At 43.3% G+C, this 27,965-nt stretch overlaps 1 protein-coding gene across 2 annotated transcripts in view; it reads left to right on the top strand.

The window, feature by feature from the left end:
• DRD3 (dopamine receptor D3) overlaps positions 1-27,304 on the top strand; it is a 42,052-nt gene extending 14,748 nt beyond the window's left edge. Inside the window, exons 2-7 of one of the 2 annotated variants that reach the window (XM_037136909.2) lie at positions 1,413-1,525; positions 12,042-12,184; positions 20,019-20,215; positions 25,429-25,579; positions 25,679-25,726; positions 27,108-27,304. In XM_037136909.2, the coding sequence (XP_036992804.1) occupies positions 1,413-1,525; positions 12,042-12,184; positions 20,019-20,215; positions 25,429-25,579; positions 25,679-25,726; positions 27,108-27,304 (849 nt within the window). Of the gene's footprint in view, positions 1-1,412; positions 1,526-12,041; positions 12,185-20,018; positions 20,216-25,428; positions 25,727-27,107 lie in introns of both variants that reach the window. The other variant, XM_037136908.2, reaches the window with a different exon arrangement.
• Positions 27,305-27,965: the final 661 nt, after the last annotated feature.

Genomic DNA, 27,965 nt, shown 5'->3' with positions numbered 1-27,965 from the left:
TGCCTCCATCTTTGCCAGAGTCTTGAACTTTTCATGTTGCTTTTAAACAAAATAACTTTGCTCAGAGTTTCTCAAAACAGGGTCCAGGGATGACCAAATATAGTGATAAAATCAAACGCCACAGCACCATTTTAAGCACCGTTTCAACAATGTCTCTTTTTTCCTAGAGAAGCTACTTCAGAGGCAAGTATACCTATTTTTCACTCTCCCTTCCATTTAATTAGCCACTGGGCCTGCGTAGCAAAGACATACAGCTACTGCTGGGGACCCAAAGCTTCACAGGTTTCTCCTTGAGAGCCTTGATGCCGAGAATGGCAGCCCCACAGGCAGGAAGCCAGTAAATGAACAGGCATTTGAGCCCAAGACAGGCATTTGTGGACACTCTCAGGTGGCAGTGTCTCCAACAGATCTCTCTGGTGCAATAAGGTTATATAAAAATTTTTAAATAAAATAGAAATGTGTCAGAATAGAAATTAAATTGCTTTATTCCTGACGTTTTTCCAAGTGTTACTAGAAGTTCTGGAGCTTTAGACACACGTATAAATAAGCGAGGTCATAAAAATCCTCACTAATTCTGTGAGTGGTAGGGAGGGTCTGGTATCCTTTCCATCGCCCTGGTCCAGTCTTTCTCCTCAACTCTTGATGCCTGGGGCCTGGGTGTCAAAGGCAGGCACACTGACACAGACTTAACTTACATAGATTTTTAGAGATATTGTTTCAGGATGTTTCCAAACTTTAAAATCAGAAGCCATATAGAATTTCATTTGGGGGGTAAGTTTTATGAAGAATGTGTTCTCTGATTATTTTTTGGGTATGTGGAAAGCTTGCCACTGGGTGGAGGGCTTCAGAGAGGCAGTTTGGGCTCAGTGCACACATCTGGTGGTCACCCAAGCTCACTGCCTGCCTGCTATGCACCTATCGGCATATCACTTCACCACGTGGAGTTTTAGTTGCCTCTCGAGTTTGAATTAAATCAGTGATTCTCAGACTTTGGTGTGACTGGGGATAGAGGAGTTATTTATTTTAAAATGAAGATTCATGGGCCTCAGAAAGTCTGGGTCCAGAAAGTCTAACTCAGCAGGTCTAGGAAAGAGTTCCAAAATCTTCATCTTTAATGAGCATCCCACTGTGGACCAGACTTTGAGAAACACTGAACTAATTGATTTGGAAGATCTCTTCTATCTCCAACTTTCTAACATTCTGTGACTTTGTCCTTTTTGTGTGTGACCAATCTTGTCCAGCCCTTGTCACTCCCTTGATGTCTGCCTGCCCTTGGTAATGATGATATGTACCAACAGGGAAGGCATATCAGCACGTTATCTATAGAGGGCAGCCTAGGGAAGGCATAGACTTGTTTGGGTTGCAGTCCCTTCGCTGGGGGGAGCACTAACATTCTTGTCTCTGATGCCCAGGTGACAGGTGGAGTCTGGAATTTCAGCCGCCTTTGCTGCGATGTTTTTGTCACCCTGGATGTCATGATGTGTACAGCCAGCATCCTGAACCTCTGTGCCATCAGCATCGATAGGTAGGGCTGGGGCTCCCCCTTCCTGGCTTGGGAGAGGGGCGGCCTAGACCAGGTGGGGAAGCTGCCCTTGCTGTATTGGAGACACACACAGGCTGTGCATCTGCAAAGTGGAACTTATTAGCACTGGAACTTTTTCTTTCTTCTTTTTCTCTTAAACTATGGTTTGTGGGTGAAAAGAAACCCCTGTGACAGGAAAGAAATGATTATTCTGGAGGCTTTCCTACCTTTCCTTCCACCCAGGTCACAGAAGAGGATTCTGTTTGGGGTTTTTGTGATTCCTAATTGGGAGGAGGGGGTTGGAGAACAAGGATGAAAGGTGAACTGATTTGGGTCGGGAAGAAAATTTCCTGCTACTACTTTGTTTTTTGGTAAAAGGAGGGCAGAAGGGAGTCTTTTGTGTGATTTCTGGCCATTTATTACATAAAAAGATTTTTACAGAAGTAACAGAGAGCATCTGGTTTTCTATATCATCACCTCTACCACCTAAATTCTACTCCTAGCTCTTTATTGCCTGTGAATCTCCCTGCGGAGTCTATTACAGAGCCTTGAACAAAGAATATTAAACTGAATTCAGGGGTCCCTGCCTGAGGGTATCCAGTGCTTATATCACAAATACGCACTTTCAGAAAGGACATGAGAGAGTGGGAGATCAGCCTTGGAAGAGGGAGGAAAGACCTATACAAAGAGTTTCTAGAAGAGGCTCTGGCTCAGCTCCCACCCAGCCTTCTAGTCTGACTGTGCTCTCTCCTAACTCGAGAACACACCTGTACGCTCCATCCACACACACTGGCACAGGCAGCTGGTGGGTGAGGCTGAGCGGGTTGTGCCTTGCTCAAGGGTGTGGAGGCCGAATTCAGCCAGTGCTTCCTTTGCCAAGCCTAAGTCCACCGAGAGAGGGTGCGTTTTCTGATTTGCACAGGTGTGCCATTTTGCTGGCAGCAGTCATGACACATCCTTCTCCTTTCACCACTGACGACACAACCAACAAGAATAAACCTTGAATCAACTTCTGTCTCATACAAGAAAACTCCCAGAATGCACAGCACTCACCTACCTGAAACCTGAAGGGACAAGCAGCTTATGCCTTAGATCCCAAAGGAGAAGGATGCTCTTAGCTTGGCCTCAATTTCTATATAAACAAATCCTCATCAAACCTCAAAATGGAGCCTTTTTTTCTATCTTAGGAATGAAAATCGGCCTTGGAAAAATGGTCTTCGTTATCCTGCATAAGCAGTTTGTGGTACACGGCATTAAATTCTGTTCGTGTGATGCCAAATAACTGGTCAATTCATTAAAAATACAGTCATTCACGCAGACCTTTGGTCTTCACACAATGCTGACAAACCAGTCACACCAGTCTGACAAATCTGACCAAATGGATTCAGCATTTCTTGGTCATGAAGCCCTGATCTGTAATAGCAGGGGAGTAAGAGATAGGAAAGAAAAGGAAATGATGAAAGGGTTTTTGAAAGCAAGCAATACTATTGTCATTAGGTTCTTAGGCGTAGCTCTGGATGCCTAAGAATTGGACTAAAGCTGCCTTTTCTTTTTTACAAAGCAGAGTGGGTGAGCACAAGGCCCCGCCTCCTTGGCTCCTTGCCTCCCCAGTGGGCCAGCCCCTCCCACCACATTGCGGGTCAGAACAAATTTGGGGAGAGGGCTGAGAAAGTGTCAGAGGAGGAGGACACGACGTGAGTGCTGAGATTTCAAGTCCTCCTCCAGGAGTCCGTGAATAATGCAACCAAATTCATTCACTGGGGAGCTCTTTAAGTGGCTCTCAAATGGCACCCATCACACAGGCAAGCCTCTGCGCCTTCCCAGGAGCACAATAGGTACCAGATGAGTCACAGGCACCTTGGAGTTTTAGTTTGCATCTAAATAAGCACTTTATATCTGCAAAGGGCTTTCTAATCATTTGCAAGAAGCTTTTTTCTTCAACAATTCCACGAGGGGAGCCCATAGAACTAAAGATTTATTGAGCCCCCTGTCTGATGAAATAAAAGATGGTGAAAAGCAGCCCTCACAGAGCTCCGGGGCTCATTAAAGCCAGGAGGGAGTAGACTTGGGCCCTCTCACCCAGCCCAGCCTGTCACCTCCCCCACCCCCAGCTTCCTCAAGAGAATTCATCATCGGTTCCCCCCACACACACCTCCCACTCTGAGACAAGGCTTTATTTTAGGTGGAGGTAGAATTCTGCAAGAATCTTGAGACCTTCAGTAGGATGACAAGCCCACAAACCCCAGTCGAAGAACTGAGAGTCAAAAAACACACCTAGTTTAACACATTTGTGCAGACCTGTTACATGCTTGCACGAGGTCCTGCAGCTTCTTGCACGGGTCTCGGACTAGAACCCGAGTACTTCAATTCCCCTGCCAGCGCTCCCTCTGTTCCAGTGACTGAACCTTTCTCTGGTGGAGGTGGGGCAGAGGTATCCTGGGAAGGGCCTCTGGTCACACCCGCAGCCCAGCTCCACAGGTGCTCTTTCCCCAGAGTAAACAAGGCACAGTTCCGATGCCTTTAAATCCCCCAGCCACCTCTGTGCTCATCCTAACATGCCTGATGATAAAAGCAACAGCAATAAACACAGGTACCATTTATCTGGGGTGTACTATATGCCAGGCACCAATAACTTTTCATTATCGATAACCCTCACAATACCCCAGCAGGTGGGTGTATTATCCCTATTTTCCAACTAAAGATGCTGAGGCTGGATGTGTAGGTAAGCTCACCCAGACAGCACAGCTGGCAGGGGCAGGACAAGGGACTCAGTGAGCCTCTCTCCCCGCTGCACACTGCCTGCCCTGCTTAGTGGCAATTCCACCTTCCTTGGTCAAGTCAGGTAACCTCTCTGGGCCTGGTTTGGTTTTGTTTTAATCTGTTTATTGTAATAGCAAAAGGGTTCTTATGAGGATTAAATGAGTAATACCCGTAAAACACTTCATACAGTTGCCTGCCACATAGACAGTGCTATTATATACCTGCTTGATAAATAAACTAAATGTCCTCTTCTAATCAGGAATAAGGGGCAGGCACCCATAAATTCACTGACACGAACAATCACAGATCCCTTGGGCTAGCACAATAATAATGACAACAATACTGTTTTTTAAATATTTAATATGTACCAGACATTGTGCTAAACAAACAAGTAAACAAACAAAAACCTTCACAGAGATACTTGCATTCACTGTTCATAAAAGCCCCGTAGAGCTGAATCATTATCCCCATTGCATTGATGAGGAAGATGAGTCTTAGAGAAGCCAAATCTCAGGTGCAGGGTCACACAGTTAATGGAAGTAGAACCCGGATTTTAGTCAATCTGTTTCCGGTGCCCACGGACTTAACCGCCTCGCACACTGTCCATGTTTGGGCCACGCTAGAAAGAGTCCAGAGAGCTAGAAGCTCAAACACAAGGGGAGTGGGCCCCTGAGCAGGGGCCTTTGTGAGCAGCCCCTGCGTGGGCTGCTCTCCTCCCTGTAACTCCTCCTCGGAACCCTGCGGTGAGCGCAGTGGCCCAAGTGTCCAGAGGCAGCCCTGGGTGGGGGCAACCCTGGTCTCTCCTCCTGCTCACATCCATGCCCAGCCCTGCCCTTGCCTGTAGTCTGTCGTCTGAGAATAATTTGGAAGATAAGAGGTGGCACGGCCGAACTGGGTGGGAAGTCAGGGTCCCTACAGTACTCTAGAAACCAGGGGGCTGGGCTTTGCCTCCCTGCCTCCCACAGGGCCCAGAGAGCCCCCAGGTGTGCAATGAACTCCTCACCCCAGCGGAGCTGGCGGAGCTCTTGCTGCATTATGGTGCCCTCCGATGGCCAATTCCGGAACAACCTCTATGTCTCAGTCCCTGTAGAAAAAACCTGGAGGCAAATTTGAGGGTCTCGTTTCTTCTAAATGCTTAATCGTGTTTAAAAAATAATTAGAAAAAATGTAATGTAACAGTGGTGAATGTAATCTCATCTCTCCCTCCTTACCCAAGGTAACAAGTAGTTTTGACACAGAAATTCTCCTTAATGCAGACTTTCTCAAGCTTGTCTAATCATAGGACTCATTCACTTGTTAAAAATACACATTTTGTGGTTTAACTCCAGAAAACTTAGTCAAAATATCCAGGATGTGGCCTGAGAATATGCATTTTAAAATATCCTCCCAGGCAAGTAATAGAATCCAGTTAATTGGGGAAACTCAGCTCCGGACATGCACGGCACTCTCAAGGTACAAGCCACCCTTCCAGCCACTTCCTTTCCTGAGGAAGCTCATGTCTCCACAAGGCCTCGGAGGCTTGTCCATGCCCTTGAGAGGAAGTGGGGCACCCAGGAGAGATGACGGCCCCGGAGATGGGAGCACTGACTCTGCCACGACCGGTTGTACAACCTCAAGTTCATCATGTAACCTCTCTGTGTCTCCGATTCCAGCTTTATGAAATGAAGCCAGTGTTCCTATACTTGCTGGTTTATTAGATTAACGGGAGCCTGCATGGAGCTGCTGAACATTAAAGCGTATTTAGGAAAGCCTGCAGCTCTCAGTGGTGTGCTTGAAGCCAGCTGGTGAGGGCTAGTGAAAGCTAATTGGCAAAATTTTAACAGTGGTTTGGTCCAGCTATTAAACCTTTGCTGTATCTTAAAATGGGCAATGTTAGGAGTATTTGTACCATGGAAATTGGCAAATGGTACACACTAACCCTTTCTTTACCCAGGGAGCCAATTGTTAGCCATTTAAGAGCACGCCACTGAATGTATGGGGTGGTCAGGCTTTTACATCAAAGGACATTATGTAAATGAAAGGCCTGAGCCCACTGCAAGTGTGGACACAAGGAGGTGTGGCCTATTGTTCCTTCCCAACCCTGACAGCTGTTTGGCTATGACAGCTGCAGGATGCAAGGCAGAGTCTCTTTTCCAAGGTGCCTCAGCAGTCAGTGCTGAGAGCCAGACCCATTTGACCCATACACGTATTTGACTTGAAGTCACAGCTCAGTGCCCAGCAGAGTCTCAAGTCCTGAGCAGAATAAAAGGCCTGGAAGAGTCTCTCCTTCTGGTCAAGATGGAGGCGTAGGTAGACATACTTTGCCTCCTCACGTAACTACAGAAAGAATTATAACTATAACTCAAAACAAATATCAACCAGAACTGTCAAAAAATTGAGCTGTACGGAAATCCAATGATCAAGGGTTTAAAGAAGCCACATTCACCCAGATGAGTAGGAGGGATGGAGGTGTAGAGGCACAGGGAGGTGAAGAAAGGTGGCAGCCCCACATTCCCGTGTAGGGGGTAAAAATCGGGAGGGACACCGCGTGAGCCAGCAATCCCAGCCCCAGACCAGACCACCTAACTCAGGGTTCCAGCGCCAGCAAGATAAGTCCCCATAACTTTTGGCTGCAGAAACTAATGGGGGTTGGGGTGGCAAAAGAAACCAGAATTCTCAGCCCTCCCTCCACACAGAGCCACGAAGTAGTGAAGTGAGTTGCTCTGCCATGGCAATTACCTAAGGCTCCACCCCACACAATTTACAGATGCCTTTTGTAAGACAGAGAGTCAACACAGCTCTGCCTAATATGCAGAAACAAACACAGGGAGGCTGCCGAACTGAAGAGTCAAAAGAAATATGGCCCAAATGAAAGAACAGAACAAAATCCCAGAAAAAGAAATAAATGAAATGGAGATAGTCAACTTAGCAGATGCAGAGTTCAAAACACTGCTGATCAGGATGCTCAGAGAACTCACTGAGTATAGCAAAAACATAAAGGAAGAAATGAAAGTCACACTAAGCAAAATAAAGAAAAATCTACAAAGAACAAACAGTGCAGAGGATAAAGCCAAGAATCGAATCAACAATTTGGAACACAAGAAAGAAAAAGCATTCAATCAGGGTAGCAGGAAGGAAGAATAACTCAAAAAACAATGATAGGTTTAGGAACCTCTAGGACAAATTTAAACATTCTAATATTCAAGTCACAGGGGTGCCAGAGGGAGAAGAGGAAGAGCAAAACATTGAAAACTTATTTAAAAATATAATGAAAAGACAACTTCCCTAGTTTGGAAAAAAAAAAAAAAAAGACAGACATCCAAGTCCAGGAAGCATAGAGTCCCAAACAAGTTGGACCCATAGAGGTCCATGCCAAGCCACATCGTGATTAAAATGCCAAATATAAAAGAAGGAGAGAATCTTAAAAGCAGTAAGAGAAAAACAGAGAGTTACCTACAAAAGAGTTTCCATAAGACTAGCTGCTGATTTCTCAAAAGAAACATTGCTGGCAAGAAGGGGCTGGCAAGAAATATTCAAAGTGATGAAAAGGAAGGACCTACATCAGAGGTGTCAAACTCATTTTCACAGGGGCCACATCAGCCTCACAGTCACCTTCAAAGGGCCGAATGTAATTTTAGGTCTGTATAAATGTAACTACTCCTTAACTAGCAGCAAGGAGCTCAGTGCTGCCACTAGGGTAAAAACAAGGTGCCTGGATGGATGAGACAAGGTGGAGGGCCACATTTCAGCCCACGGGCCTTGTGTTTGCCGCCTGTGACCTACATATGACCTAGATTATTCTTCCCAGCAAAGCTGTCATTTAGAATGGAAGAACAGAGAAAGTGCTTCCCAGACAAGGTAAAACTAAAGAAGTTCATCATCACAAAGCCATTATTATATGAAATGTTTAAGGGACTTATTTAAGAAAAAGAAGAAGACCAAAACTATTAACATTAAAATGGCAATAAATGGCCCTGGCCAGTGTAGCTCAGTGGATTCAGCACGGGCCTGCCAACCAAAGGGTTGCCAGTTCAATTCCTAGTCAGGGCACATGGGTTATAGGCCAGGTTCCCAGTAGGAGGCACGTGAGATGCAACCACACATTGATGTTTCTCTCCCTCTCTTTCTCCTTCCCTTCCCCTCTCTCTAAAATATAAATAAATAAAATATTTAAAAATGAAGATAAAATAAAATAGCAACAAATTCACAACTGTCAAGAACTGAATCTAAAGAAACAAACTAAACAAACAACCAGAACAGGTACAGAATCATAAATGTGGAGATTGTTTGGAGGGTTATCAGCTGGGATGGGGAATGGGGGGAAGGTACAGGGAATAAGAAGCATAATTGGTAGGTACAAAGTAGACAGGGTGAGCTTAAGAACAGGAAATGAAATAGCCAGAGAACTTAGAGGCATGACCCATGGACATGAACTAAAGGAGGAGATTGCTGGAGGGAAGAGAGTATACCAGGCAGAGAGGTGGCAAAGGTGGAAAAATTGAGACAACTGTAATAGCATAATCAATAAAATAAATTTTAAATAAATAGATAAATAGCCTGGAAGAACCGCAGGTTCTACTTTCTCTGTGTTCCTTCGTCGCCAAATTTGGAACTCGAGAGAAGATTTGCAATGTATGTACATCGAGAGAAGGGAACTGGGCTGCCATAAGCCTCCCTCAGGGTTAGTGATTGGATCTTAATTTTGCCTTATTAATTAAGGGCCTCTATTACCGCTTCTTAAGAAAGAAGCCACCTCTGTCGCACGTCATGGTGCCAAGGTAAGTTCTGCAGAGTCTGCCACTGCTTCAGCCCTCAGAGCTGACTCTCCAGCTGTTTCTGGGGGGTTACAAATGTTAACACATGAACTCTAATGCTAGATGCACAAGAAGCAGGTGATTCAGGCAGGGCTGGCCCGTGCAGGAGGAGCGTCAGGGAGCACTGTCCTGGCCCCTCCAACCCGGGGTCTGTCCTTCCCTTCCTCAGCCCCAAGCCTTGAGGTGCACAAAGGTGTTAAGAAGGCTCCTGTTTAACCTCTCTGTGCATCTCCTGTCTGAATCTGGTCTCCAGGTTCCCTGGATACTGAGAAAACAAAGACACAGTGAGCATATGTAGATCCAATGATATACATTAGATCCCTTGGGCCTGGTTAAGGTAAGAATTGTTCTCTATAGGGAAGGAGGCCTTCAGGATCCATGAGACAATCAGTCAATTAATAGCTTCTTACCATTTGCTTTGTGCAAGGACCTATGGGGAATACCAAGTCTACAAGATGACTTGAGCCATCAAGTAACTTAAATTGTATGGGGACTACCTCCATCCATGAGGCAAGTTCAATAATAATGCAAGACAACTGTAGCAGAAGAGTAACGTGATCGATTGGCATAGGAAGTTTATGTGTTCAGAGTTAGAGGTCTCTATAAGATGAAGAGGACTGGGTAAATTGTTTGAGAGCTGATCTGGGATTAAAGGAGGTCAAGAAGGAGCTACTCAGGGAAGGAGAAGGGACAGCAGATTGAGCAAAGACAGCAGCCTCCTCTGTTGCTGTGGAACAAATGATCACAAGTATAATATCTTAAACTATAGCTATATTTTAATCTAACAATTTCTGTAGGTCAGAAGTCTGTGCGTAGTACAGCAGGTAGGTTCTCTGCTTAGGGTCTCATAACGCTGAAAACAGGGTGTAAGCAGGACTGTGTTCCCATCTGGAGCTTGTGGTCCCCTTCCAAACTCACTCAGGGTGTCAGTAGAATTCTGCTTCCTTGCAGTTGTAGCTCTGAGGTCCCCATTTCTTAGTGGTTATCAATCAAGAGCTGTTCTCAGCTTTCGTAGGCCTCTTGCCCTTCCCTGACAAATGACTTTTTCCAAAACATGATAGTTTGCTTCTTCACAGCCAGCAGGGTGAATTTTGGTGCTTTTTGAGCTGAATTAAGGGCCCAGTCCTTTTTAAGGAATTACCTGATCAGGTCAGGCCCACTGAGGATAATTTCCCTTTTGATTACTTCATCTCTTGATTAGTGATCTAATCACAGGAACAACATTATACCAGATTCACACATTTGGGCTACATTCAAAAGGAGGGGATTCTATGGGGACATCATAACGGATGAATCTGCAGGATCTGTTGTCTGTCCATCTAAAATGTTCTTCTCCTATCTTTTCTCATGGCTGGGCCCCTTGTACTCCTCTCCTTTCCCTGCCCAGCCTGTGTTGGTTTACTCCTCCTTGACAGCCTCCATTATCCTCAAACATGTCACACAGCCTATTTCATTTATTATATTCTTCATGTTATATTAACATTTTTTGGTCCAATTCCAAGTTCCATAAGGGCAGGGACAATGTCCCATTTGCACGTCTCTGTATTTCCAGAATAAGGCCTGGCATATAGCAGGGACTCAATAAACATTGAATGAAAGGTTAAGTGAATGAGTGAGAAAATTATATGGAAAGGCCAAGGGAGAGTCAAAAGGTTTGCATAGTGGGTGTAGATGTCTTGAAGAATGGCAGGAGGTATGACCAGATTAAGAAATGTGGAGAGATAGGCAAATATATTTCAGATAGCTTGAGTTTGAGATGACTGTGAAGCAAATGTTTAGGTAGGAAGTTCAACAAGAAGTACGTGTGAGGAGTTGCCACAGAAAACACAACAATGTCTCCTGGCTGGTGTGGTTCAGTGGATTGAGTGCCCACCTGCAAACCAAAAGGTCACTGGTTCAATTCCCAGTTAGGTAGGGCACATGCCTGTGTTGCAGGCCAGGTCCCCAGCCAAGGGTGTTTGAGAGGCAACCAATTGATGTTTCTCTCCCTCTCTTTCTCTCTTCCATATCCACTCTCTAAAAGTAAATTTTAAAAAATACAACAATGTCCAACAAGAATAAGGAACTATGCTTTGACCATGTGAAAGCATGTGCTGTCGACTGAAAGTTTGTGTTCCCCGCGAATTCATACTTTGAAATATTAACCCCCAAAGTGATAGTATTAGGAAGTGGGATCGTTGAGCAGTGATTAGGTGATGAGGTACAGACCTCATAAATGATACTAGTGCTCCTATAAAAGAGACCTCATGGAGCTCCCTCACCCCTTCCACCATGTGAGGACACAGTGAGAAGACCACTGTCCATGAACCAAGACGTAGACCTTCACCAGACACCAAATCTGCCGGTGCCTTAATCTTGGACTTCCCAGCCTTCTGAACAGTAACGAATAAATGTTTGTTGTTTAAGCCACCCAGACTGTGGTATTTGTGATATAGCAGTCTGAACAAACTAAGTCAGCATGAAAACCAAATTTTACTTTGTTGGATATTATTTATCTCTATTTTCAATATCTCTGCTATTTGGAATGGTTGTCACTATGGGTTAGAATTTATATTAGAATAAAAGCAGTTGTAAACACCTATGTGGACACAGTTTTATTGTTATCTAAAGAACTGTGGGAGAAAGGAAAGGCACACACCCACACGCAGAGTCTTCAGGGTGCAGGGTGGAGAATACAGTGTGTGTATCTGCTGGGCTATCAGTCAAGACCCAGCAAGAAGCTCTCCAGCAACCCAGTGCTCCTGTGCTAACTTTTACTCTCTCTCCTTTTCTCTGACCATCCCTCCCAAAGAGTTCTTCATTTATCTTATCTCAACCTTTCTTCTATTTTCACTTCATCTCTTTCTCCATCAAAATTATTTTTTTCTTGCCACATTTATCAACCTGTTTGTTGCTCTAGAACCTCCTTCAACTTGTCTCCCCTGTCCTTTCTCACCGTGTCTATTTTCTCTCCCCTCCTGTTACAGATACACTGCAGTGGTCATGCCAGTTCACTACCAACATGGCACGGGACAGAGCTCCTGCCGACGGGTGGCCCTCATGATTACAGCCGTCTGGGTACTGGCCTTTGCTGTGTCTTGCCCTCTCCTCTTTGGCTTTAACACCACAGGTAACAATGACAGCCCCACTTCCAAAACCCATGTGACTCATAGCGCACATGGGGGGCTGCAAGTGGCACGCAGCCCTAAAATTTCTGCCCCCTGGTCAATGCACTTGGTAATCTGATGAACACACTATGCACTGCAAAGCTTTGACCTTTGTTGATTATAATAAAACATAAAGCAAACTTCAATTATTAGCACAAGGATAAAGTTCTGCCCAAATTAATGAAAAATCTGGCTCATTCCTATTTTGGAAGAAATGTCATTGTGTTCGTTTGAAAAAATGTACCAGTCAAAAAATTAAATAATATTAATAATTCAGATGAGGCTTGCTAATGAAAAGATGACTCTTCATAATTTACTTCCAATGAAAAATAACACATCGTAAAATCCCTGGAGTAGGATATACATTTTGAACTTTTGCTTGGTAAGAATCATTCGTAGCATTTGGGAACTAGTATAGATTCTTAAACTATTGATGCGTGTATTTCTTATATTTTAACACAAAAATTTTGCCTATGCTGGTTGGCATATGGTACATCTTCTACTGAATGGATGGACGGATGGATGGGTGGACGGATGAACAATATGTATATCAAGATATTTGGGATTTTGACATAAAACACCAATCCAAATTTACACCTCTGTGGATCAAGGCCCTCTGTGTCTGTTCCATGTCCAGGTTTTAGCCCCAGGAATTTTATGTGTTGAGTGGAAACTATTAGCACACATACAGAAAAGTTACAGTTTTTGGCAATAAATACTGAGTCTTTTTTCCCCGTTTTTATTTATTTATTTTATTTTTTATTTTATTTAGTTATTTTTCAAGTACAGTTTTTTGTCTATTTCTCCCATTCCAGCCTCCCCCACCCCATGCTCCCCACCTCCCTCCCATTTCCACCCACCTTAGTTCTCGTACTGAGTCTTTACTGAGAGAACTGATCAACTCTTGCTCTACTGTTAATCTGGATTCCTTATTTTGTCCACTTGACTCGATCCATTCAATTTCTCTTTTGTTGCAGATTTATGAATTTCTAGTATATGTGCAAGTCACATAGCTAGCTGTGTGTTTATGTGTGTACAGATATTGTCTGTAACATATTACATATAAATACAGGGAAATTCTAACCTATAAATAGTCTTCAAAGAGTCATTTGCTGGAGAACAGTTTAGAAGTCAGAACACATTTAGGAAGACAGGCTCTGGAGCCAGAACAACCTAGACTGAAGCTCCAATCACTATTTACAAGCTGTGTCTCCTTGAACAAGTAAATTTCTTTGACTGGTTTCCTTATTGATAAATAACAGAGTGGAGCATAAACCAGCAAATTCAAATATGTAGACTCAGGCTATATATTCAGTCAGAAAGTTTTCACATTTATTTTCATATATGACTTCCTGCAGATAAGCCCTACAACTCCACCTCTAAAATTACATGCTGCACTTTCAACTCTTTATAATGTGTGACATATTGCTGTATGTATTGTTCATCTTAGCTTATTCCTGTTCAGAGCTATAATCAAATCATGTATATCTTTATACGTGATTCAGAGGATTTTTCAAAGGAAATTTTAACTCCATAATTTTTACTGTACTCATTCAAAAATGACTTTACAATCTAACCCTACATATATATAATTCCACCCTACCTCTTTCATAGACTTTTACAGTTACATGAGGATTAAATTGGAATAACGTACACAGATATGTCAGTACACCCTGCCTGTTCAAGGTTGGGCTTGTTTATCTGCCATATTAAAGTCTAAGTAGCCAAGTTATCCAACAAATACTTGCCTGGTGTTCCTAAAATACAATGTTATTGTCATCTTTGTGTTACTCTTTACTCTGAGTTACTTTGTTGTTTTCACTGAATGACATTTATATACACAAGTAAGTTTACACACACACACACCCCCAAGGAAACATTCCCCAACCCGGCTAGAGACTGATTGGCACTAAAATACCAGTTCTGATGAGTGTTAAGAATGCTTTTTGGATAAATCTGATAACTAAGCCACCATATATATCCTTGTTTCTATACAAAAATGCATTTTAAGTTTGTATAATGGAGCACTCACTACCACTGCTAGACCAAGGCATTGCTTCACCCCCAGCCAGCAGCCAATTCTGCCAACATTTGCAAGACTGGGTGGTTCTTCTTTCTTATTCTTGAAGGCTGGCAGTGGGGTTCTTATTCAGTCTCATACACAGAGACACACACAGACACACACACCCTGGTAAGAGTTAAAACAGTCTCCAAATCTGACATTCGAGTTCCCAGTTAATGTCAGCATCAAAAGTGAAGAAGAATGATGAGCTAATTGCAGTGCTGTTGCCACCAGTGAGATCATTATTGTTCCAGAAACAAAACTCAGAGAAACCTTTCTAAAAAGATTTCAAATAGAGTTGAGAAGGCAAAGAAGGACTGTGACTTAGCATGTACACTCTCACTTCTCTTGCGATCTCCTCTCTCACCTTGAAGTCTACTAATAAGACTGTCTGAGCCCTCCACTCATTCACATATTGTGTCAAAATGTCAGGTGCATCAGAAAAGCCCAGTAGACATGAGCTAATGTTATTGATGTTGTTGTTATGCATTAGAAAAGGTTTCTGTGCTGCAAAATGTAACTACACATCTACTCCAAGGACAACTCAGTATAGTTTTGCTGGTGGTCACAGAGGAGACCAGTGATCTCGTCCAAGAAGTCAGTTCGGGAATTAGTGAGCAGAACTCAAGCAGAAAGGCCCAGTGTCCTTCCTTCCCTGTCTCAGTCTGACCTTCATTGTACAGTGTCACTATCTTGATAGATGTGGATGCCTCCAGCACCTCTTTCTTCTATAAGGAAATTCCCAAGTTCATTCCAAAGCCCAATATAAATGACTTCTTTCAGACCTTTTTCCTATCCTTTCTGTTAAAAGCAGAGGAGAAAAGGGCAGGATTCTGCCAATAATGCCTGATACTGGAAGTAAACAAACTTTTACTTAGACATGCAACACAAAAGAACATTCTGACAGAGTTCTTTTTTATGAAATGGACTGCCACATGGGACTGTGAATTGCCAGAGAACAGAAAGTAGCAAAGCGTTGAACTTCAGTTTCTTTCAACTTGGAGTTGCGCTTATTGACCGAGGAAAGGTCGGTATGTATTTCTACATGCACACCTAAGGCAAGGTCTTGGGTCATGGAGAGTTCCAAGGCTGTGGGGCCTGGCTGACCAGCGTCACCCCAGCTCCCAGCAGAGACCCATAGTTCTAGCCAAATGCCACACCATCAACAGCCCCTAACAGCAGTGGAAGAGCATGAAGTGTTGGTGCTAGAGGAAACCCTAAACATCCCTGAATGAGCAGCTCATTCCTCCCATTTCACAGATAAGAGAAATGACTAGTATTTACATTTTTGCAAAATCAGAGAGCTATTGTGTTATACCCAAAAAGCTAGAGTGAATAAGCAATAGCTAGTGACAGGGTGTAAGAAATCTTCAAGGGAAGAAAACCTAAAGCAAGAAAATCCTACCAGCTGGCTTAATTTTCCTCTGAAACTAAGAAATGGCGAAGTGCTATTTATGTGATTTTAGCAATAGAACACCTTACCTGGCTTTCAGAACACTGAGTCTGGGGGGTGGGGGAGTGGGAGGGATTACTTTAGGAGTATGAAGTTAAAAAAATAGTGGGATCATCCTAAAATCAGACTCATCAGGATCTCTCGTCTTTGCAAACAAGTTGAGGACAAAAGCTTCGATGAGCTTGAAGTTTATTGTCTCTCAAGTCAACCTGCTTCTGGTGGCCTTACTGTTCACATCTCTGTGGGACTCAAGTAGTCAGGCTAGCCCACAAAAGCCTTTTAGACTCCTTAGCAGAGCTATTGAGTGTGTTTATCACCCCACACAGTGCCTTGAACATAGTAGGTTGGGGGGGGGAGGCTCTGCCCACAGGGCCCCCCATGGCCGCCATGGATGAGAATAAGTCTACCAAGACATGATCTGCTTGGGGAGGAAAGGTGGACATTCTCTCAAAGGGGAAGGGCCCAGAACCTGTTCCTCAATGGTTTTTATTGGGTTTAATTTACATAGGAATACAGGGTGTATACATAAAGCTCATCAATCATTGCCAGGAAGAAATGATTAAACAATAGATGACATTCAAGGAACTCTGGGGGCTTTTTCTGAGTCAGGGTCATTTAGTTAAAGGTCCTAAAACTTTGGGGAACAAACTCATTTCCTGCTTAGACCCTTATCAGAAAATTGAGAACATTCTTAGCAAAGCAGGGTTCACAGGATTTTATGCATTCTTTTTTAGGCCTGATTGCCCCAGGGAACCCACCCTTTCCAGCACAGGGCTGCACCACCCTCTGTTATTGTTTCAGGCTTAAGTCAGGCAGGGGAAGTAAGGCAGCTAAGAGATTAGGAGACTTCTTGCAGACAGAATGGGGACTCAGGCTATGTCAAAGCTGAGGAGTGAGGTTCCTTCACCCCCTTTTTCTATAGCCCCCCAAGTCCTTCCCTAGGGGCCCCTTTGTGACTGTGCCTGTCTTAGATTGTCCCTCCCTTGAGGAATCTTGCCTGTCATTGCCTAACCAGTCAGGCTTGAGGCCAAACAGGGTGACATAAAGGGGGCCAAGGTGGTACCCCTGCCAGGGAGATAAGTTCTGTTTCCTCAGTGGCTTATGGTCCTAAGACCTCTCACTCAGTCTTAGCGATGGGGAGTTAAGGCTTCTGAAACCAAGCAGGGTGGTTCCCAACAGTAGGTGCTCCACAAAATTGTGTTGAATGAGTAAGTGGATGAGTCCTCATCATTATCGTTTCCTCCTTAATTGTGGAGATTAGTTGGGATAAACATCTCAGTCTCTGAGAATGAAGAGTAAACCCTTGGCCTTCCCCATTATCCTCCTGTCAATGACTGTGTATGTGTTTATGTAAACTGCTCATTTGTCTACTTTGCTCATCTATTCATCATTCATGTATTCATTCAATAACTATTGTGCTGACAGCACAGTACTGTTCAATAAAATAATTAAGATGAGGTACCTCATCTCCTGGAGGAGCCTCAGCTCCTGTGGGGACCTCCCTGCCCTTACCTCTTCAGGACTCAGCAGAAAAAAGCTTCCAGAATTGCTGGTGTGTAGGGCTTCACTCTGCCCTGCAAACAGGACATATACCCAGCTCAGACCTTTGAGAGACTGGAGCAGGGCCCCACTCACTGGCCACTTGCCTCTTATGTCACTCTACCTGCTGACAGTCCTCACAGCGTTCTAGAAGAGGCTGCAAAACTTGGTCTAAGTGCAGAAGCAGTTTCTTAAATAAGGGCAGAAGGATGAGATGACAATGTAGGCTCCATGATTATGTATGAGGGCCTTCAATGATCAGCAATCTTGAGATCACTATGTGCTCTCTCTTCACTCTCTGCTTCTCACACATATGCTTTCAACATTCTTACTGGAAAAATAAATATTTGCACATGATAAAGCATAAGGTGTAATGGGATACACACGAATATTTAAATGTATCTTTCCCTTTTTCCCTAGACTGCTAACTCCTCCATCCCATTCCTAGATGCAAACACTAATATTCCTCAAAGATAATGCTTGAAACAAGTGCATACACATGGGCACACACATGGATGTTTGTGTGTATGTGTGTGTATGCATTTTAAGTGGTAGTTAACCTATAGAATTTAGAGGTCAGCCTCCCAGAACACAGAAGGATAGAAGGTGTATCTGGAGGTATAAATCTGGCACACCAAGGTTGGCAACAAGATGCCACCGCTGTGGCCCACTTCTCACTAGCAAAATGTGCTGAGCTGTGTCTCATTATAGGAGGCATTTAAATCATGGTCAGAGGCTGACGACAAGGGAGCTGGTTTCAGGGGAAGGGCTGATCACCGCCAACATTGCTTCTTAAAGAGTCAGCAAGACCACCCCCTGCCACTCTATTCCCTCCTCTAACCCTGTCCCCCTCAAGGACAAGAAGATGCCAATTTGGTGGCCACCGCTCGAAGTTTTATGATCCATTTCCTAAAGAATGTGGACATTGACTTTGGTAAGATGATATTATTTTGACCTGAATTATATGCCGCCCCACCCTCCACGAAAGAGAATCAGAGCATTTGGGAGTAGCTCATAAGGATTCTGGCAGCAGTGCTGTCACTAAAATGCCTCCCTGAGCACTGAGCACACTTCTTTTTGTTCTAATTCTGAGCTGTTGCTCCCTTCCTTCCCCCACAAGTATTGTTCCCTGTAAGTCTCTCTCCAAATTTCCATTGCAAATGACACCATCCCTTTTAAGTTTAAAAAGCTCAGAGGTGGTCAAAATTAAATAATAACAGTAAAGAGTAAATAATAATAATAGCTGCCATTTATTCTCATTTCTACTGTAGGACACATTTTTGTCCTTTTTTTTATAGGTAATGAAACTGAGGTTTGGCATAGTTAAATAATTTGCCCAAGATGACATAGTTAATAAATGGCATCCCTGGGGCTCACACCTTGGGCTGCCTGGCCTCAACTACCTCAGAAGACCAAGAAGCAGAATGAGGAGTCCACATGGCAGCTGCCCTTTCCCCACCAGCTCACACCAGATTTTGGGTTGGAGAATCCCTAACTCGTTTTGAAGATCAGCCAGGTGTACCAACAGCTGTTGCTGACAATGCTGAACAAAGTGTAAATGTGCCGCGACCCACTAGTAGGGGGAGGTAGAAAGTCTAAATCTCAGAAAAAAATACTGGCTTGAGGGTCAGGTTCTTTGATGTTGGGCCACTTATTAAACCCCTCTGAGCCTTACTCTGCTCATCAAAGAATAGAGTCAATAATGGCACCTGTGTCACATAATGTTGCCATGATGTTTAGGTAAGGTAATGTGTATAAAGCCCTGGCATATTATCCAGAAGACATTTGTTTGCTTCCCATTTCTCTTACAAGAGGGGAAAATTCCAGGCCCTCTCCTGAGCATTGAAGGGATCTCAATATCTGCTAGTGACGAAGACAAAGGTACAAGACCTTCCTAAGAAGGGTTGACAGGGGCACTCTGGGACCGAGAACAGGGCAAGGACCCTCCTCAGTTCACACTTCCCACAGTGACAATATCCTTACTGGCCCTCTTCCCATCTCACCCCTGACTATCGCTGAAATTCCTTGAAAAAGCAAATGCTGTCTCATATTCAGCCACCATCTGCCCCATAGCACAGATTCAAAATGGACACCTGGCATTCTCAGCAAAGAAGGTTTCTTCCATTCAGTGCACTCAACGGTCCTTCCTGAGGGCTGCATCCCTCCCAAGAGCCTCTGGCCTGCTGCTCAGTGACTCTTGCCCCAGCCTCCCGGCCTGCGTTCCCCCGTGGGACGTGGCACAGCATAGGGAAGGGATCATCTGTCTTCTAGACTGGGAGCTCCTTCAAGGGCAGACATAGTGTCATTCGTCTTCACAGCCCCAGTGTAGAGCAGTGTCTGGCATGTAATCATTGGCAAATTTTCTTTTAAGTGAACTGTGAGCAACACAAAGGTGAGGGAGAGCTCAGACTCTCAGTGAGCTGACAGCACAGGTGTCTGAGACTGTATCCCCTGACCTTCAACTTAACCATCAGGACATGTGTGCTGGCTACGTAAAAAAGGAAAAAGTTAAAGGCTGCAAGGCACAAAGGAAGAAAGAGTTGTTTCTGAATGAGAAACTCAAGCAAGCCTCCCTCGATGAGGCGGCTTGTGAACTGGGACATGATGAGGGTGTAGGTGGGACCGGGAATCCCTGCTTCTCAAAGCTCCATGTGCATTAGACGATTTGGGGCCATATCTTGTGCTCCCACTGAGGCTTTTATTTGGCAAACTGCTTTGCTTTCTCCTTTTCTTTCACTCACAGGGGATCCCAGTGTCTGCTCCATCTCCAACCCTGATTTTGTCATCTACTCTTCAGTGGTGTCCTTCTATCTGCCCTTTGGAGTGACTGTCCTCGTCTATGCCAGGATCTATGTGGTACTGAGACAGAGGAGACGGAAGCGGATTCTCACGCGACAGAACAGTCAGTGCATCAGTGTCAGGCCCAGCTTTCCCCAACAAGTAAGCTCTCGGGAGGGGCAGAGGGAGACAACACCCCTCCCCATGGCCTCCCAGCTTTGTGTTCAGCAGAGCATGCTTTTGCCTAAACTGCCACATTGGAGACACATATACGACCCCAACTTCTAATCTGCTGGCATCAGCTCTGCTTTAGTGGTAGAAAATCCACCAAGAAGTTCATTGATAGTCTTTTCCTAGAGCACATCTTATTTGGCAACATGATAAGATAGTTTCTAGGCTTCTGCTTCCCTTCAAAGTCTTTCATTGTCCCCAAATGGCCAGAAGATCATATGTCACACACAGGGCTTAAAGTTTTAGGGTGACAGTTGTATCATGTATTGCTGGTACATTCCCAAGATTGACTTTTTGGCCAGAGCATTCATTCCAAGAATCTTTGGAGTTCATCACAATCTCTTTGCCTTATTAGATCTGCCCCTGTAACAAGGCATCAGTGAGGTGGTAGAATGGGATGCCAGTGAGGCATTTTGGGGTCTTTTTGGGCTCTGAAAAGGAGAGTTATTGCCTCAGCACTGACCTTATGATTTCTTGGGCTTTAAATTCTGCTTATCCCAGTGCCCAATGTCATAGTAGTTTACCCATGATGTACTGAAAGCTGAACAGATGGATACCAATAACTTGCAATCTTCTAGGGAAGGGATGGCAAGAATATTATACAGCCTCTGCCTTCACGGAGCTTGGACTCTAAACAAGCAAACAAAGCCCACCTCCACCCCAAGTTATTGAACAATCCCAAACATTTGGGATTGTTCAATAATGGAACACCACTGAATGGGATGTTTGCCAAATGTGAGATGAAGAGAATTGAGCACCCAAATATTAAATGCCTTTGAGGTTATGAGAAGAGAAAGTTCTGTATGCTCAGGAAAGAAGTTTACAGACAAAAAAAAAACTGAATTCGATCTTGAAGGCATTTGGATGTCCAGATCAATCTGAGTGAGGGTCAAACTTTCAAAGCTGAGGTTCCAAGGCTCGGGTAGAACATGAATATAGGAGGTCAGCACTAGAGGATGAAGATGCACACACATTGTGTTTAAGGCATCGTCATCTATATGGCTCAACCATGTAGAGCTTAACCCACAATTGTTTCTCCTTCAACCCACCCTAGTCTTCCTGTCTTCGGCTGCACCCCATTCGACAGTTTTCCCTAAGGGCCAGATTTCCATCAGATGCCACAGGGAAAATGGTAAGTAAACTATGTCTTTAATTGTAAGAAAAAAAATAAGAGATCTTTTCTCAAAGATGCTGGCTTGACTTGATTCCACCTCCATCTCCAAATGGAATCTAGCTGTAATCTACACTGGTACCTATAACAGATCTGAGATTCTGCCTGATTTAAGCTTCAGAATAGGAATCACCCAATGATATCCAGAAAGTATATGATTATTGCAAATGATCCCAATGACTGAAGCCAAAGACTCTTGGATTTGGTGTGAGGATGCCATCGAGAGCCACTTGCATTAGTGGGAATGTGGTGTCAGTGAAGCATACATGAACATAGCCAAGAAAATCTGAGAAAGGGAGGCTAATGTGAAACTTTCAAGTGCCCTCCTTGCCATTTAATATGGGGACAAACAAGATAATTTCATGGTCACCCTGACTCTTGTCCTTCCAACTCAAGCCAGCCCTGCCTTCCTAAGCAAGCTGAGTACAAAATGGAGCCTGAAGTGTTACATATAAGACCAGTATTCCTCTTTCTAAACTCCACAGCCAATTAAATATTAGGAATAAAGCTTCAAACACCCATGAAGAAGGTCTGAGGTGTGTCCAATCTTTGTATAGTTAATTAACCACTTTTTACACAAGCCTAGTGTAGCAGAGACTCTTGTCATAAATGATTTATAGAATACATATATGATATATAAATAAATAAATTTTATATATATAATTTAAAGTTGCCTTTAGCAGATTTAAGGTTGGAGGAGTCTCCGAGGCCAAAAGGAGAACAAGTGGATAAAAAGTGGATATTACAGTATACTCTTGGTTGGTTGGTAGTGAAGTGTGTAGTGAAGACAATTGAGCACCCAAATATTAAATGGCTTCAAAGTTATGACAAGAGAGAGATCAGAATGCTCAGGTAACTGGGTTGCTGACACTGCTAAGGACGTATTAGGGGACCAAGAGTCTGCATTGCCAGGAAAGTGGAGAAAGGCTCCTGTCCTGCCACCTGGGAGTGGAGGGCTCTGCCGACCAAACCCAGAGGGGTCCAGGGTTTCCTCGTGCCAGCCTTGGAGGTAGCATTTAGGGTTTGCGGAGCCAAAAAAGACACTCACCAACATATAATCTTAAAAGAATCACTTTCCTTCCATAGGACCAAATTTCAATGTACTATAAATGGAGACAGGGTATACTAGGTCAATGTTCTTAAATCCAAGATTGTGTAAGCATACTCAAGAATTTGTCCTCAGTGTACTAGACTCGGAAATAATGCATCGCAAGTTAAATATTGTCACTTTTAGAAGATCATGAGATACCAGCAAAATCATAAACATAATCACAGTCGTTCAGCTAAAATATAATATTAATAAGTAGAAAACTCCATCAAATTGAAATCCAAAATTTTTTAAAATGTGTTATACTACAATCCCTATGGATACTTCTGTGAAACACAATTTTAAAATTTTATATCATCTTGAAGGTCCCTTGCACTGATTCATTCAACAACATTTCTGAATGTGTACAGTGAACTAGCACTGTGTATCTGGAGGATTGATTCCTTGAACTAAGGAAAGATAGTGGGGGCTCTTGGTTCCTGACACTGGCTAACTTATGTAGTAAAAGGAATTTACTGGAAGGATTGAGGTGACTGAGACTCATGAGAAAGCTGAAGAACGGCTTTAGAAGATACTGTTTCTTAGATACATATCTAAGGAAATGTCTGGTAGAAGACTGGACATTGACCGCCACTGCTGCTGGATGAATTCTGAAGGCTTCCTGCTTTACCAGCCCCCATTCAAGGTCCTAGGTGGGAATCTCCAAAAGGCGGGGCTGGGTTCTTGCTCCAGACAGAGTTCCAGCTGCCGCGTGGGGAGGAGGGGGAGAGTGACTATCTGGCTCATGTTTTCAATTATGGGAGTTCTGCTGGCTACTCAAGGTTAAGTGTCTGATTCTTCAAACAGGGAAAGAAGTTCAGACATTGGTCACATACATATTTACCCCAAATACTAGAAATTTCCATATACCTTCATTTTTCTACTCCAAGTCTACTGATCCCAAAGCCATTTTTCCCAATTTCTGTTCTTTTACAAATGAGGCTTAGAGATATTTAATTAACTTGCCCAAAGATACTTCTACTTAGTAGGAAGGCTGAGCTAAATATCCTAGATTTTCTTTTATTTCTTAACTTTTTATTGTGGAAATTTTCAAAAATAAAAAGTAGAAAGACAAATATAACAAGTCCTTCATTAGCCATCAGCCACTTCAATAATTATCAACTTGTGGCCAATCTTCTTTCATCTGCTCTCCCACCTACGTTCACATACACCCACTGGGTTGTTATGAAGCAAATCCCAAACATCACAGCCTTTCAACCAAGAATATTTCTATAAGTTCATAAGAAATATGAACTCTTTTATAAAGCACATAATCACAATACCACATCAAACTAAGTAAACTAATAATATCCCTAATTCCCTAATATTATTACCCAATGCACAGCTCTGACCAAGTGGCTTAGTTGATTGAGTGTCATTCCATACACCAAAGGGTTGAGGGTTCAATTCAGGGGGTAGGTTTGATCCCTGGTGGCAGCGTGTAAAAGAGGCAAACAATTGATGGGTCTCTTTCACATCAATGTTTCTCTCTCTTTTTCTTTCTCTCTCTTTGTCTTTCTTTCTCTCTCTCTCCCCTTCCCTTCCTCTCTCTCTAAAATCAATAAACACATCTTTGGGTGAAGATATATATGGAGGGATGCAAAAACAAAATTTATTTATAAAAAATTGTATATTTATTTTTACATTTTTAAACTTCAGTCACCTTCAAGGTACTGTCCATGTGATACAGTACATCTATAGAGACATTTTTTTCCACTGCTCAAAACAGTTTTTGAACTTGTTGATTTTGGTGCCTTTTAGTGCTTCTGCTGTTTTTTATTTCACCTCTTCCACATCAGCAGAACATTTCCCTTTGAGGAATTTTTTCATCAGAGAAAACAAACAAAAAAAGTTGCTCAAGGTGAAATCAGGTAAATGGGACATGGAGGTCATGCTGTTTTTGGTCAAAACCTTATTAACACTCTGTGCAGTGTGGACAGGTGCACTTGTAAGTCACTTATCATGAAATGGGCAAACATGTTGAAAGAGTCTTTAAAAAAGAATTCACTGAAGCCAAACCAGCCTCTACAAAGCCAGCTGGTACACTGATACAGATGGGCTACTAGAACATTCATCTAGCTGGGGGGAACTTGTACTACAAGGGGCCTGCCATTCAAAAGATAATTCCGGGGGGGTTTGCCCTCCGCCCAATGCCATATATATTTCCAGTGTGCACATTTACTCCATTGTCTTATAATTTTTTTAAAAGATTTTATTTATTTATCTTTAGAGGGGAAGGGAAAGAGAGAGGAAGAGATATATCAATGTGTGGTTGCCTCTCGTGAGTCCCCTGCTGAGAACTGGCCTGCAACCCAGGCATGCGCCCTGACTGGGAATCGAACCACGATCCTTTGGTTTGCAGGCCTGCACTCAATCCACTGAGCTACACCAGCCAGGTGTCTTATAAGACAATTGTCTTATAAATTTTTTACAGTTGGTTTTTTAATCAAAATTCAAATAAGACCCATATTTTGCAACTGGTGTTACTGTTGTTGCTGTCACTGCAATTTATTTGGTGAAGAAACTGAACGGTTTGTCTTTAAGGGTTTACCACTGTCCAGATTTTGTTGCTTACAACCCAGAGGCGTCACTTGACATGTTCCTCTGTGTATCTAAGCCATTTGAACTTCAAAAGGCCAGGCTATAATCCTGTAGTATCCTCCTCAAGTGTTTACCGTGATTCTCAAATGCTGTATACTTGAATGTGGTAGGTACTTTCTAGTGCAGTCAGAAGCAGATTTTACTTACCTCAACTTTCCAAGGTCCTACCCCTCTCAGTTACGCCCTCTGCAGTTTTACACAATATTGGATTCCCCTTCCTTCATTGCTTTCTTTTTTTCCTTTCAGGAACATTCAGAAGATAAACAGTATCCCCAGAAATGTCAGGACCCTCTGTTGTCACACCTGTCCCCTGGCCGGGCACATATGGAGCTGCGGCGGTACTATAGCATCTGCCAAGATACTGCCTTCGGGCCGCCAGGCTTCCGAGAAGGGGAAGGAGAGTTGAAAAGAGAAGAGGGCACTCGGAACTCCCTCAGCCCCACCATGGCGCCCAAGCTGAGCTTAGAGGTTCGAAAACTCAGTAATGGCAGGTTGTCAACTTCCCTGAAGCTGGGGCCCTTACAACCTCGAGGAGTGCCACTTCGGGAGAAGAAGGCAACTCAGATGCTGGCCATTGTGCTCGGTGAGTTTGGATCAGGTTAAGCTGAGTTAGGTTAGGTTGAGTTGGGTTGGGTTGACTTCGGCACAGCTGGCAGGTTAAGGTAACCACATTTGACAGAAATTGGAAATCCAATAACTGTGATATTTATAAATGTTTATAACACAACTGAAAAGGGCTTGTGTGCAAGTATTACCTGGTAGAAAACACAAGGCCTAGACTGAAATTTGTGAAATATGAAACTCAATGTGTCACCTAATTGAACTGTGTTTATCCATTGTGCTTGCTGCCTGTCACATGGACTTATAATAATAGATAAATCAAATGATAAGTAAGATAAGTGCCTGACACATATTAGATATTTGATAAATGCTTACTTACTCTAGAATATTATGTAAAGAAAATAGCAATGCTAGAAACTACAGTCAGCCATGTGGAATGGTAACATCTACATTATTTTAAATACAGAGGGAGGAAAAAGAAACCCTGAAGATGAATTCACTAAGATGTCAAAAGTGATTGACTTAGAGTGGTGGGTGGTTATTTTTTTTTCTTTCCACTTTTCTGTAGCTACCAAGTTTGCCATAATTTGTAAAATCAGAGGTAGTGTTTGAGAGTAGAAAAACATAACATTAAATAAATATTAACTATTTAAATTAAAAATTGATAAGTCACAGATAACATGCGGAGTTAGTGAAAGCAATTCATTTTCCTCATTATCACTGACAAACCGCACTCTGTCCTACCGTAGGGACTCTGTGAGCGCCCCGGAAGCACTCTCCTGCACAGCCAGAGTGTGTCCATTGCACTTCAGGGTCTTCTGTCCTATCAGTGCCTAGCATTATGTCTTGATGGCTAGGCATTAAATAAATATTTATTTTAAATTGAGGGGTAGAGCCCTGGCTGGTGTAGCTCAGTGGATTGAGAGCTGGTCTGTGAACCACAGGGTCACCAATTCAATTCCCAGTCAGGGCACATGCTGGGGTTGCAGGCCAGGACTCTGGCTGGGGGCTTGTGAGAGGTAACCAACTGATGTTTCTCTCCCTCCCTTTCTCCCTCCCTTCTCCTCTCTCTGAAGATAAAGAAATAAAATCTTTAAAAAAAAAAGATTTTTAAAAATAAATTGAAAAGTAGAAAAAACTAGTAAAGAACTACCTAAAGATCAAACTAGAAAATTGATTTAGGAACAAAGACTTAAGATGAATCAAAGACATTTTGATGTTTTCTCATCAAAAAATAAAAAAAGTGGCTAATCACACCTACTTCACAGGGGTGGTTTAAAAATTAAATGGGTATGTAAAACTTCTAGCAAACTAGCTGGCATAAAGGAAATGAGTCACTTTCGCATTATAAAAAAGGAAGAAGCAAAATTGTTACCCAGTTTTTCTTTTCCTTTGCAACCTAGGGACCTTCATTGTCTGCTGGCTGCCCTTCTTTTTGACCCACGTTCTCAATGCCCACTGCCCAGCATGCCACGTATCTCCAGTGCTTTACAGAGCCACAACGTGGCTGGGCTACATGAACAGCGCCCTCAACCCTGTGATCTACACCACCTTCAACATTGAGTTCCGAAAAGCCTTCCTCAAGATCCTGTCTTGTTGAGGGAGAGGCGAGAACACTTCCTGTGTCCACCATCAGCTGCCATGCCAGTGAGCCACTGGCTGGGGCCTGCTCACAGACAGTGTGCCACGTCCTCTGGTGTGTGGGGGGCAGAAGGTTGCTGGAGCCAAGATGTTTCTGAGTGGCAAATGCAACCAACTGCTTTCTCCGATACAGAATGTTCTACCTCTCCAGCTCAAGTCCAACTTCATTCTGGCAATCTTTAGCTGTTTGGAAGGCCCCTGGTGATAAGCAATCATTTAGAAAGAAGCTGATAAAACGTGACTCTACACATACACAAAATCATCAAGGCATGATTCATTACAGTGAAGGAAAAATGAACAGATCTCATAATTCTCAACTTGCCAGGACTCCTTGAAATCTCAGCCAGGAAGCCATCTTGCAGAACAGACAGTCTTTCTTCCTTCAAACCTCTAATTAACTGTCAGGCTAACCTCGTGCTTTTGTGGGCCCACTCCCTTTTAGTAATTCCTTTAATTCATTGTACCCTGAAATATAATGGTAAAACTAATGCTGCTACCTCTTCATAAAATCTGATTGGCTACATTTGGTGAGGGGCACCGCTTACCCTCACCAGGAAGGAGACATTGTCCCACATTGGGACCCAGGCTTCATTTCAAACCTCGCTACTCCTGTATTTTAG

This window comes from Artibeus jamaicensis, unplaced genomic scaffold (genome assembly GCF_021234435.1).
Source record: "Artibeus jamaicensis isolate MK-2021 breed Jamaican fruit bat unplaced genomic scaffold, CSHL_Jam_final contig_3126, whole genome shotgun sequence".
NCBI classification, from domain to species: domain Eukaryota; kingdom Metazoa; phylum Chordata; class Mammalia; order Chiroptera; family Phyllostomidae; genus Artibeus; species Artibeus jamaicensis.
The sequence above is the reverse complement of the archived record's forward strand: the minus strand, read 5'-3'. Positions and strand labels throughout refer to the sequence as shown.